At 38.5% G+C, this 13,528-nt stretch overlaps 1 protein-coding gene across 1 annotated transcript in view; it reads right to left on the bottom strand.

The window, feature by feature from the left end:
* Nucleotides 1–400: 400 nt before the first annotated feature.
* LOC133520400 (all trans-polyprenyl-diphosphate synthase PDSS1) overlaps nucleotides 401–13,528 on the bottom strand; it is an 87,390-nt gene continuing 74,262 nt past the window's right edge. The window contains exons 5-8 of the mRNA XM_061854791.1: nucleotides 6,376–6,465; nucleotides 3,866–3,997; nucleotides 2,931–3,125; nucleotides 401–2,449 (exon numbers count right to left, since the gene is read on the bottom strand). Coding sequence (XP_061710775.1) covers nucleotides 2,228–2,449; nucleotides 2,931–3,125; nucleotides 3,866–3,997; nucleotides 6,376–6,465 — 639 coding nt within the window. The 3' untranslated portion in view covers nucleotides 401–2,227. The remainder of the gene's footprint in view (nucleotides 2,450–2,930; nucleotides 3,126–3,865; nucleotides 3,998–6,375; nucleotides 6,466–13,528) is intronic.

Raw genomic sequence — 13,528 nt, 5'->3', positions numbered from 1 at the left:
GAAGTTAGTTCTCCAATGGCAGAACTTATGCAAAAGTGTCCAGTGGTCAGCTATAAATAATAGTTCCAAATCTCTCCAGAGTAGCGCTAGAGTAGCTAAGAACCTAGGCGTTATTGACGGAGTGAAGTGCGCTGTCTATGATTTGTTTTTTTTTTTTTCAAGTATTCTAGGTATGTAGTGCCGCCTATTTAAGGTTTTTTGATGACACTTTTTGGTATATGGAGATTCCATTCCTTATCTCCACCTTCCATACCTGCAAAGCTTTTTTACGTTTTTTATTTGTGACAGCGCGTTGTCAATACCAACGTAAATGTTGATCAGTTGCCCTTAGTTACGATATCAACTCAACAACCCACCTCTTCTTTATTTGATTTCAATTGTTTTAATAAATAAAACAATATTCTGTAACTAATGTTTATAATAAAAATTATTCATGATTTTCATTTTACAGAGTATTCATATTTACAAACGGTTTTAACTACGTACACATCTACAATATTATAAATAAAGTTCATTGACTCCCATGTTTAACGTATAATGTACAAAAACATACAACTCCATATTCGTTTATTGTATTCGCTGACATAATGACTAAAATTATTTCACTAATAATTTTAGATTAACAAATTAACATTGCAACATATATTTTTTATATCGCTAACGATTACAATATGTAATATTTTATATTAAGCAGCAATATCTGCTTACACAAATAATTTTAATAAAAGAAAACATCTAAAACTATTTAGTCGGACCAAGTACGCTATCAATAACATTAGGCCGCGGCTTTTAATTCCATTTAGACAAATAGGTTTAAATGTTTCACTTATATTAAAAATATTACAATGTTAGGGACCTAATTGTTTATATCAGTGAAATATTTCTGTCTCTGTCTATTTCATGCTCCTATACTTAGGGGCGCAAAGGACAGCACGTGTCGCCGCGCCCGTTTCTTATTTAAGTCATCATGTCGGCCTTACACTACTGTTACTTCTTTAAGTGACTAATATTTTGTTAACTAACAAGAACCTACTGAAGATTTATAAAATACTGCGCTCTTATGCCCGCGGGTTCTTTCATACCTCAAAATAAGAAACCCACTAGCATTGAGTGATATTCAGTTGCATTATTTACAAAATATTTATTCTAAGTAGCGAATATCATTTAAACGAGACAAATTTGCCTATATGTTACCGTGCGGCCGGATGAAGCTTACAATTTAATACTATATCGAACATACAGTGTACACGTATTCTAGTATGCACACTAAGAAATTGAGGTAATTGGTTTTGAAGATAAAACGGGTAACTTATCCAATGACTCTCAGTATTTACACAGTATTATATATTTATAGCGGAAGGATTGGACGGTATTCGTAGCACGTGTTACGAATCGTACTGAAATCTTTGTGATGATGCGGACCTATTGGTCCAAGTACCTTCACCCTACGCTACAGGGAAAGAGAATTGCACAAGAAAAATGTACTAAGGGAATGAAACAGTCAAGCGTTCTACAACAATCATAACGTACTGTACAATATCGCGCCAATAAAAACAGTGTGTTTTCGTGAAACATATCGTATTCAATATACATTGAGCATTCACTATCGTACATTATGTACAACCGTATTTGGTAACAAGTCACACACACTCACCTACCGTTAGTCATATTGTCGCAGATAGTTTACGGTGTTAAATATTTTCATAGAAAACTATCTTAAAATAAATCAGGTCACACAAGTGAGAGATACATAGGTACTCTTACATACAGAAGGGTATAATGTATAATATATACATACAAAAATAATATAAAAAGATAAGTTTCGACGCCGATTGCCGATCGACCATTCCAGTATGACAATACATTCTAAATACTATAATGTATAGGTAATGTATACTGAATATAATTCGCTATATTGAATAATTTATCAGGGCACATCGTGTTAAGTCGACGTAAAAATATCTTCGATAATATCTAGCCGTATGTCGGCTTCCACAGTCCACGTTCACTCGGCGGGACGCCCGCTCGGGCTCGAGGCACCGCTCGGAACGCCGAGGCCCGGCCCCCTTTCGGAGTACTCTTAGGAAACGGCCCAAGACCACTCGGAAAATGAAGCCGAAGAGGAACGCGAGCGGACGCCCGCCGTTTCTAAAGTAGTCTTAGGTTCCGGAGGATCCGAAGACTGCTACGTCTCCCGTCTCCGAGGCGGGCGGGTCGCCGGCGCGGGTTATTTGATCCGGTTGAGCACCAGGTCGGTGGCGAGCACGAGCCCCTTCTGGTAGGCGGAGTCGGCCAGGTCCTGCGCGAGGCGCGCGGCCTGCAGCCCGTGCTCGCGCGCCAGGAAGCGCGTCTGCTCCAGCCCGCGCGACTGGTGCACCAGCTCGAACGCCTTCTCCACGTCGCCCGGCTCGCCGAAGCGCCGCATTATCATCGGGTTCAGCTCCGGGTACTGCGAACATTTACCGTCTCTCAGACACCACCTGTCACGACTGTACGAAGGGAAGGTCTTCGTCTAGCGGTGGAACACAAAACAGGCTCCAATATACAATTGTGATTGAACTCTTGAAAATTTGTCTTAAGACTGAGAAGTTGCTACAAATGAACAGGTGCAGCTCCACCGACCAAAATATCATATTTTTATTCAATATTACAACACTATAAAATACAATAATTTTTCTAGTTATTTCAGGAAATACCTATGCACAATTAAATTCCCATTCTGTCAAAACAACTATAACAATATTTTATTTACAGTTGACAACGACTTAAAATTCGCAAAGTGCAAAAACGTTCAAAAGGTTAACTATTCACGAAATTAAATTGCGACGCCTCCAATTGGACCAAATTCTAAATTTAAGTTATTCCAAGACCAATCAATGGACACACAAAGAGCCACTTCGCGTTTTTGCGAAACTAACACGCGGAATTACCTTTTCGCAAGCGAAAAGCACAGGCGCAGTAGCCAGCCCAAGCTTGAGGTCGGCGGCCGTGGGCTTGCCCATGGCCTGCGCCGACGACACGAAGTCCAGCATGTCGTCCACCAGCTGGAACGACAGCCCGATGTTGCGCCCGTACTGGAACGCCAGCTCGCACGTGCTCTCGTCCGCGCCGCTCAGCAGGGCCACCTGGGAACGTGTGATAACATTTATACTGTGATGCTTATGACCGTCCTTAGAAAGGGAGTGGCCGATACTAGTACATTACTGTACTTCAAATAATAAAATAACAAACTGCCAGCCGACTGTGATAAAAAAGACTGAGCGAAGCGAGGTCATTGTATGAGCAGAAGGCCGGCAACTTCTATCCCAGCCTAGGTATAAGTCTATTTGTCGAAGGTGATCCTCTTTACCTAACTGCTGAAAGAGGAAATAAAATAAGAATTCGACAATTTTGGCAACATAAATAAAATAAGTCACCATTTTTTACCTTAAAGCACGAAGCATGTAATTTTCCCTTAATTTCACTAAAGAGATGATCGAATAAATATGTATTTATTTTACCTAATACCATGAACTTTATACGTGATCACTGATCTCTAAGTGGGGTGATAATCTATGGTCTTCTTTCCGGGTCTAAATAAGTCGATCCATAAAAAGATACTAAACAAAAAAACCTGCATTGATCCAAGCGTTCTTACGTTATGCACTACCTAACATAGAGCAGTTTTATTCTTAGCTCTAGCGTTAAGTCCTCTTTCATATATAATCTCTACTTTGCACGATCTTCGGCATCTTTACGTACGCTCATTCAAAAGCAGCGAACCAGCGAACCTGTTCTAATTTGCTATAAATAAAGAATAAGGTCACTTTTACGCATGAGAAGCCTGTTCACACCGTATACATGAAGACAATTCGACAATACTTACCGCTTTGACAGAGTTGGCGATGAGCGACGCCGTTTTCCTATACGTCTTGGTGAGGTAATGTGCGAACCGCTCGTTCTCAGTCTCCTTGCTGCCCAGTTGCATGAACTCGCCTTGCACCAAGTCTGTCACCACCTGGAATAACACCGCACCTTTGTTAGCTACAGCACAGAATAAGTAATACTCGTAGCATTTCATTCAGAATGGACACGCTGCACTACCCCCAAATGGAATTACAGTGGATTTCGGATATAAAAACGATAAAGGAACCCCCGTAATTTCGTCGTTATATTTGGAAGTCGTTATAGGCAAAGGTTACCAGATAGACATATATGTATATTTAACTCCAAAACATCGGTACGTTTCGAACGAGTGTTCATGCTTTTTCCTTACCTAACATCTACCTATAAACGACCACACCACACACCACACCACAGTTGCTAACCATCTGTAGATGTAAACAAAAGATAAGAAAGTAAAGCTTTTTGTCCTTGGACCACCGAGTCCGATCGCAATATCTGCATGGGATTTCTAAGAATTTGTTACAAATTGTTCATTAAAAAATCGTCCTTATACCAAGTTGCTATATCCACATGAATCTTGTACTAAAGTATGCTTTAAATTCGTGGGACTTGGATTTTATGTCGCTATAGCCCAATGGCCGCTACAACCAAGGTCGTAATAAATGAAATCCACTGTACTTCAGTACGTGGGCGGATTGCTTGCGTGGGCTTTGTTTCCGATAACAAAAAGGTGAAAATGCCAGTGTAATTAATATTATTTCAGAAAATAAGAACCTTTTCTTAAACCATGTTACCACGGTCACACCAAAAAGTTTCAACTAACTTTCCTAAGTTACCATTACGAATTGAACTGTAAACCGTAATAGACGGTTACATTTTACGGGTCAATTTGTAATGGTTATTTGTCAATCGCATTAACGTTTCGGCCAACACTGATAACTGGTTAGTTATACTGACATCGCACCATTCAAATGAATTCCGTAATATGGCGTGTCTGCCCTGTGGCAGTATGTTTACGTTTTATTAATATCTCCTCCCCTCGCATGTTATCCTTCAAGGATACAGAGCTCTCAGGATGGAGTTAAGAGTACTTTGGCGCCTAACCTTAAACTATGTACAATTTTTCGATAAGATGTAAAAAAAACTGGGATGATTAGTTAGAGCGCCATCTACTGATTCATTGAGAATACACTAGAGGGCGTCATGTACTCGGTTTACTATCTGCCGTTGCGGTTCCTTTCAGACTACGTCAATAGTTTATACTACTTCGACTAAAGGAAATCAGATAGATGGCGCTATGCTCAGTTGTGAACGCAACTTTGTATAGAGATTAACAGCAGGTATAGTCTGGCAAACCAATTATGTCAATAGAAAAAGACGGCAAATTTGAAAAGCTACAATTTTTCATAAAGATTTTGAACTTCGCGACTTTTATTAATCACAATTTAGTTTGACACACTACATTTATTATCTAATTAGCTTCTGTCCACGACTGTCTGCGTAAAATAAGTACTTCCATAGTAAATTCCTCCCCTTTTCATCCCCTTAAGGGATGATTTCAGGGACACAAACTATCACTTCCCAGGACTCAAAACTCTCTCCAAATATCGTCTAAATCGGTTCAGCGGTTTAAGCGTGAAGGGGTGATAGACAGACAGAGTTACTATTATTAGTAGGGATTGTTTCTTAAGACATCTCCATATGCCACCGATGCATACCAACACGTACCCGCTGTCTATTTTTTTTTTGTCAACAAACATGGGGCACTAAACGTATGTTTACGCAATTTAATTAGTTTAATAGTTTGCATTTTAATTGGACTAATTAATCTACATTTGTGAAACAGTCGTAACAAACGACAGTGTTTAGAACAGTGAAATACCATTCAAAAGACAAATGGCAGTAATAACACTAATAACCATAGTCCAATTAAGAAGAATCTTCGAAATAGCCATACAAAGCAATCAATATTGTATGAGCACCAATTTAAAGCATCATCATTCATACGGGACAAGGCTGCAACAAATTAAGAGCAATCTTTTGTTCTCGTAGTAATTACTTTGAGCTATATATCCTTTTAATTTAATATTTTCAGCAATGATACAGACGATGTAGAACTTTATTTTAATAGTTATTAAGAACACGATTGTACAAGTACAAGATGCATATAACATAAAATGAACTGTGTTAAAAAATATATATATTAGATAGACAAGATAATTATATTTCGCACGAAGTAGGCTAATTATACATCAAGAGTATGGCACTGCCTAGTTTATAGGTGTCAAAATGACCCTCACGATACGATACAGCACCGGCAGCGTGCGTGTGAATTAGTGATCTGATTACATAGAATATTTCGTTTCATTATAAGCTCTTAATTTACTGAAAGGCCGGGGGTTGAGAAAACCTTTTAATAACGTACATAAAATTATTCAATAACAAGTTTTATGAAGTCTAAGGTTAATTAGTGAAGATAAATGGTCTTACCTGGCTAAGCACGAGTGTGACGTCATCGCTGCGCAGGCGAGCTATCATCATCGACGCCACAGCGAGGATGAAGTCGCCGGCCATCGCGACCTGGAACCAACACATGCATACATTAAAACACGGTTAATGAAGTTACCGAGACACTGCAGGTGACACAAAAGGCTCATGACCGGACGGAGAATTGTTAATTCCCTCGGATATTTTATTACGATCAAAAAGAAGAAGATATTCTTTATCTGATACAGATTAAGTCTGGTAAACCAATTTGTCGGTAGAATAAGGTGCGAAATTATATTTGTGGATAGAAAGAGGCGCTAAATTATAAACTGGTATACTTATAAGACCTCGACTCTTCGTGCCTACATTTTTCAAAATTGCCGCTTTTTCCAGTGTGCAACCTAACCTACAATATCAATTATAAGAATTATTACGATGAATAAATAATATTGTTCATTCAGTGAATACAAAAAGTAAAGGGGGTAATTGCATTTTTTAGTTATAATTATTATAGTCCGTTTTTTTTTTTCAAATTAGTAACTCTATAACCTCAAAAGTAATGGCAGCTTTTCCTCCAGAATTAAATCTGATCAACTATGCACTGCATTATAGTGTCGTTTACATATTATCGTACCGCAATATTAGATAACATAGGAACTCTAGCATTTCGGAAGAAAAAGTTAATTACTCGTACCACTACTTTTGAGGTTAGGAAAACTCTATGGCTACAATCAATGATGACCATTGACGTACATTAATAACGCTATTGAGAATGACAATTGAGTGATGACTCAATGTTTTGGGCTTCTTTATTCTTTAACTCTGTTCATTACAGGGTAGAAAAAGGACACAGTAAAAAATACAGTGAAAACGATTGTTAATGGTCGGCTCAACGATGAATCGGATGATTCAACGGCGCCTGTCATTCGCTGTAAATTTTTCTGGTCAATCAATTGGAAATCGCTTCAATCGAGGCTCTGAATTATTATCAAACCAAATTTAAAAATAAGACTTACAAAAAAGTGTTCTCTGTACAACTACTAGACAGTACCTACCTGGATTTTCACACCGCGTGTGTCAATATTGACAAAGTATACGCATGGTGCTGTCAATTAGACTAAACTAATATATACAATCTGTACTATTTTATCAAACCAATCTCATCAAAATTCTACAGTAAACCTATTTTTCCCTCATAACTTTACCTATTTAAATCCAAAATATGACGAAATTCGATTTGTCATTTGATAATTTTCTGCGGCAAGTCAAGTTGAAAATAACAGAAACAAACAATAGACTCCTGGTTATTTAAGCACATTGATTGCTTGAGCTTGGCCTTCTATGCTCGTTCGCATAAATGCCAATGCATTTTGTTGGTAACAATCATTTGAATTCTGAGACCTACATAATTCGACTTTAATGCCCTTGCATGCAAGCAGCTACTTAGCAACAAAGTCTTAATTTACCCCACAGTGAGCTGATGACCTCTATTAATGCCTAGTTTTAATGTGTACGGAAATTGCAATGCATAATCTAACAAAAGGTCAACTTAAATTGTCGGAATCTTATCTTATGGGAAACCAACTATTATAGCAAGTCTGCTGCTTAAACGCGCGATCTTAAAATAGAAGGTGGCAGCAAGTTGCTATAAAAATAATAAAATAAGAGATGGACAGAGAAACGGGACGGCGGGGAATTTTTAAAAGTAATCGATTGCGCTGGGGCCGCATTGTAAGGGCCTGGTTAAATAAGAATAAAATGAAGTTTATCTTATAAATGTCAACGAGCAGGAATAACTTCATGTTATTGCTAACCGCCTACTGCACTCCAAGTTTATTTTGACTTTTTTAACACTCGATCATGCTTTGTAATTGAGGGCATTATAAAGATATCTATGGCGAATATATGTTAATAAATTAAGTAGTATGCTTGCCAATTATTTTAAGTACCGGACGATAAAATAAAAATAAAATGTAGACAATATAATGGATTCCATTCAGGCAATACTAGTTTTCCGGGACGATAATCGAGCTCTCGCCCACATCGCAACGGCATTCAAGAAAGGTAAATTTAAATTGCAATTTTATTTATGTTTGTATTATTTAGGTTTTTATATGGTTGCGAATGTATTGCTATATATGAGTAATAGCTAATTTATATGTCAACCGAGGAATTGATGTATCGGGTATAATGGTTATAAAAACAGAATGCAATAATATGTTTTTCAAAAATTAAATATGTATTGTGTTCGTACCTTTTTTTCCGTCAAACAATCGAGGATGCCTATTTGTAAAATGACATGGAAAAAACTGTTCCTGACTACTTTTTCTTTAGCCTTTATTTTATGTGAACAGCTGAAAGCCTAAAACTCCGCATTTTTACCAATATGACAACTACTAGTTAGCAAATTTCGGAGCCATCTGGCAACTTATTTTCTTAAATTTAGCACCAAAAAATAGCAATTTTTCTCCTCGCTCATCATTCTTCGAAAGTCCAACTTGGCAACAATGAAAAAGTCCTGAACGACGTAAAACACGTCAAAACGTTAACGCTTTATTCGCGTTGCGTTTCGTGGTCGCTCATTTCTCCGCTGGTATCAGGAATGTCGAGAAAGTCGGTGATGCGGCGGCATACTAATGGCGTTTCGCTGCCGCTTCCGACGGCGCAGCTGGCACGGCCTGGGACTCATTAGCTCACTGGACACTTGTTAGCCTACATCGGGTGGCCGGTCGCACCCACGCGGCGCCTGGGGATCGCCATCAACATTGGAATTACTAAGTCGGTGACTTTTACTAGGTACTTATCAATGAACTTAATAGGGAGTTAATCATCAGTGACTGAGCGTCGATACTCGGTGACCAAGCCGAAGACCGTTTGGCTTGGTCAAAGGCTTGGATAAAGGGCATGATTTCAAATAAGTCGGTGGGAAACTGAATCTCATTTATGATTCGTATAAAAAATGTATCGCAATCGATTTATACCTAATTACTAGAACTATTTTAATCGTTACATAATTCATTTGACATTTTTAACCGTCACGTCATTCGTGATTAAGTAGATTAGGTTAAGAATAACCATTTATTATTCGTTAGATGGTTATTCATTTTGCCAATCTCCGAGAAATACTGTCGTTACTAGAAGTAAGGCGCTATAAAATAATGTTCAATACTTATCGCACTTATATTGAGAACAACAGAAATGTCAGAACCAATGTATACAAATATGTACTTCAAACATAAAAACGCTAAAACCTGTCCACCTGCATCCCTAAATAATAAATTGAAACATTATTTTTCGCACTAAAGGTCAGATATAAGATACAATATAATACAAGGAAGCATATTAGCTACACGCGAAACTACATGCAATTTTGAACTCCCGTATGGACCTCTAGTGTTCACTGCCATAACGATGTCATGGCAAAATATATTACACTTTTTTTTACTAACAAGCTCATTAAAAAGCTGATTTTGAAAGTGACTCAGTGATGAATAATAGGTACTTTATTGGTGTCAATGACGGTGCTCACTGGATTAGAATAATTGAAAACGACGTTTTCTTTTTCTAGTTTGGCTGAGGAAAATACAATCAAGCCAATGTATCGATTAAGTCTTAATAATATCATTAAATAAAGCTGGAAATCCGCATACATGCACGAAGAAGTATAATTACATAAGAAAACAATGTAAAGCCGTAATGCATACATTGTCTTAAGTATATCTACATCTTCGGGATGAGATCATAACATAACCTAAGTACCTAAATAAATAAACGGTCAAGTGACATGGTAAGTGTAAGCTACCACAATTAAAGAGACATTGAAGAAGCGGTACAATTTGATTAGAAACTGAATGTTACTGTGCAATGTGGACCGTAAAAGTGGTCGTTGTAAATACTAATTAGTTTGACTGCTACATTGAATAGCGAATGACAGTTGCAGACGCAGTGGGCATCGCACACAGAAAGTCTGCCGCGCTACGCACGTCTCTGGCATTTTGAAAACTATTTAACAGCAGAGCTCGGTATAATTGATGGTATAAGGTATGACATAATAACCACAAAAGGCACTTAATTATAAGAAAACAATAGAAACAATTGAACTTCAATTAATAAACAAGCGAAGAAATCAGGAACAGTTTAAGATTGAACACTAATTCCCACGCGAAAATAAAAAAAAATCGTTTAAAGTCTCTTAAATCTTTTATTTCTAATTTTGAATCAAATATTTCATCTGTACCCCTAGTGTAAATAAATTCGATTTCCAAACGTGACGTACGCGTTTGCGTTTAGTCTCATTTTGTATTGGATTTCGAAAGAGCGCGCCAAGCGGGACGTTTTGGAAACTCAAAATCCTATACAAAATGAGACTTAACGCAAACGCGTTCGTCACGTTATGATGTCGATCAAAGTTACACTAGGGGTACTGATCATAACTATTGGGTGAGAATATGGTTACTTTGTAAAAAATAGTGCGAGTTATATTGATTCCTGTTTTCAGATTCAACAAATTCAAAGATGTGTTAGGAAATCCTGTCTACATAATCACTGTAAACCTTGGGAGGATTTAACAACCGGAGTCGCCTTTAAGAGCTTACCCCTCTGTCGAAAACCTCAGCGAATGGTCATGTGTATTGTATGGACTGACGTTAATCTGACCATATATTTGACGTGCCCCTTCCCAAAAAAAATCGGGAGAATGTTTTCTACTGAAAATTACAGACAAGGTGTCTCCAGCTGTTTAATCCTTCAAGCTGTAAACAGTGATATTAAGATCGCTAACGCTACTAATTTTGGCACATGTGTCCTATTAATTAGTTAGTATAGTGGTGGTTCAGTGCAACACTGGCAATATAACGGATCGGTCACGGGAGGCGGTGGCGCATCGCGCGCGGTTGGTTGCGCAAATCGCGCACGCATTAACACACTTTCTGCGGCGACTATCCGGGCTAAAAAAGCGTCCGTTACGAGCACGGGAAGCACGCCAAGCTAGCACGGCATCCCTGTGACCTGAGGGCCTACCGCGAACCACGTTCGACGTGTTGCCTCTCTGTCGCACTTGTAAATTTGTACGTTAGTGTGACAGGGAGGCAACACGTCGAATGTGGTTCCCGGTAGGCCCTCTGGGCCTTGTAATGCGTATCAGTCTAACCATACTGAGGATCAAAACAACATACGCGCGATTTTACAAGTCAAACCAGCAATTCTGGTCAAAAGGCCTCTTGTTATTCGTCAAACACATTTTTATAGGATCATTGTTGTCTGTTTACACCTGTAAAATGAGCACTGTGTCGCGAACAGATTAAATCAACGCGATTAAATAAGTAAGTGATGGTTATACTTAGGTAGTTGCGTTTGTTATTTATTGCCGGTATTGTCGTAGTAATGCGACACTTTGTCGCGTTGTAGTTCTTATCGCTCCAGTCAGAAGCGATAAGCACTACAACGCTTCGTGACAAACTGTTTTCAATCCTCATTCAGTATATTACTGCTATTTCTGAATATTTTTGTGGAGTGCGGACTAGTTAGATAATATCGTTTAAAAAAAGTAGCTGAAGTGTAATGAAGTACTTCATTATTATGCAAGATGTATCAAATTATCACATTAATTTACTAGAATATTGCAAGTAATTATAATAATATGTGCGTGAAATTTAATTAGACATAGTAGTCGGCTAAGTAAAATTTAACAGTTATCAAAAGCATGAAGCATAGCGATAGTAATGGAGAGGTCACTCGAGCGAGACTACCACGACGCGGAAAATTGACTTTTTATGCTATCATTATGTTATTCAATCAAAATAATTGATTGTAATATTGTAGATGTTTGATAAAAGATTATTAACGTACATGTATAAATTAGACGACCAACGACTGGTCGGTAAATGGTTTTAGTAGAAGTCCTGCCTAGTGCCTACAAATATAGTGGTTGTGAGATCGCATACCCGGTAAATGAATTTTAACACTTTCAGTGCCGGGCGCCCCGTTTCCAGAGGGCCTACCGCGAACCACGTTCGACGTGTTGCCTCCCTGTCACGCTTACGTACGAATTTACAAGTGCGACAGAGAGGCACCACGTCGAACGTGGTTCGCGGTAGGCCCTCAGCTCAATATGAACAGACACACACATTGGTTCTTGGCACTGAATGTGTTCTCAACTGATCTCGAACTGAGTGTGTGAGCATCAGTAGATTGGGTACATTGTTTTCGAGCGTCTACGCTGTTTCCCAAGACTGATTATATTGTTATCAACAAATACATAATTAAATCGCACTCTAACTAGTTAACTAGTACCCATAACATTAGCTTTTTGCCTTGGTTTGGGCTACTTCGATAAGTCTTAATAATATAATGTACTTAACATTTGTATTGTATCATTACTTTTCAAGTTCTCACCTATGAAAAAGGGTCAATTAAACAAACGTGGGTAGATCGTATCATATATTATATCGCAATTGGAGCTTGTAGGTATATTTAAAAGTGTGTCTCCCATGATAAGAGTGAAAGGCTTTCTCAAGAACGCGTCGAAAGTCCGCCCAACGCGAGCCACATGAATAATTTACCAGAAAAATCTCTACGATTTCACATGGACTTAATTCTGAACGCGTTGAAGTTTCTATTCCGTAATAGACTTAATATTAGACGGGTGTGTATAATTGTTTATTGGAATAAAATGTTCTCTGACTCCCATAAGCATTATAATAATAATGCTTATTATTAAGGGCCATATAAAGTGGCAGTTGAGAAATAATTTCAATCGAACGTCAAGGCGACTTAGTGGCAATCACCCCGGTAGTCGAGCCGGTGCGAGAAAAACAGTGCAGTATTTTAATGTTTTTATTTTCAGTAACTATTTTTCTGCAATACTGGCCGGTTTGAAGGTTATTTGAAGTGAGATTTCATCATGGATCTAGTATTAAAGACTGGCCCATCATTCTGTTTTAGTGGCAGGTTTCGCAAGGCAGCCTTGACAGTGGTGGCCGGCAGGTGGCGGTGGCGGCGGACGGAAGGTGAATGTGGCGCGGGATGTGTGTCACCCGGTCGGCCTTGACTCCCCTTATCCCCTCCCTGCTGTCAGAACGTGGATCTTATAAGAATTTCAGAGCTATTCGAGACAGCTGTGAAATATGCCTGACCGTAAACGGGAAGAGCTGAGAGG

The sequence above is a fragment of the Cydia pomonella genome, chromosome 8 (genome assembly GCF_033807575.1).
Source record: "Cydia pomonella isolate Wapato2018A chromosome 8, ilCydPomo1, whole genome shotgun sequence".
In the NCBI taxonomy this organism is placed as follows: Eukaryota; Metazoa; Arthropoda; class Insecta; order Lepidoptera; family Tortricidae; genus Cydia; species Cydia pomonella.
The sequence above is the reverse complement of the archived record's forward strand: the minus strand, read 5'-3'. Positions and strand labels throughout refer to the sequence as shown.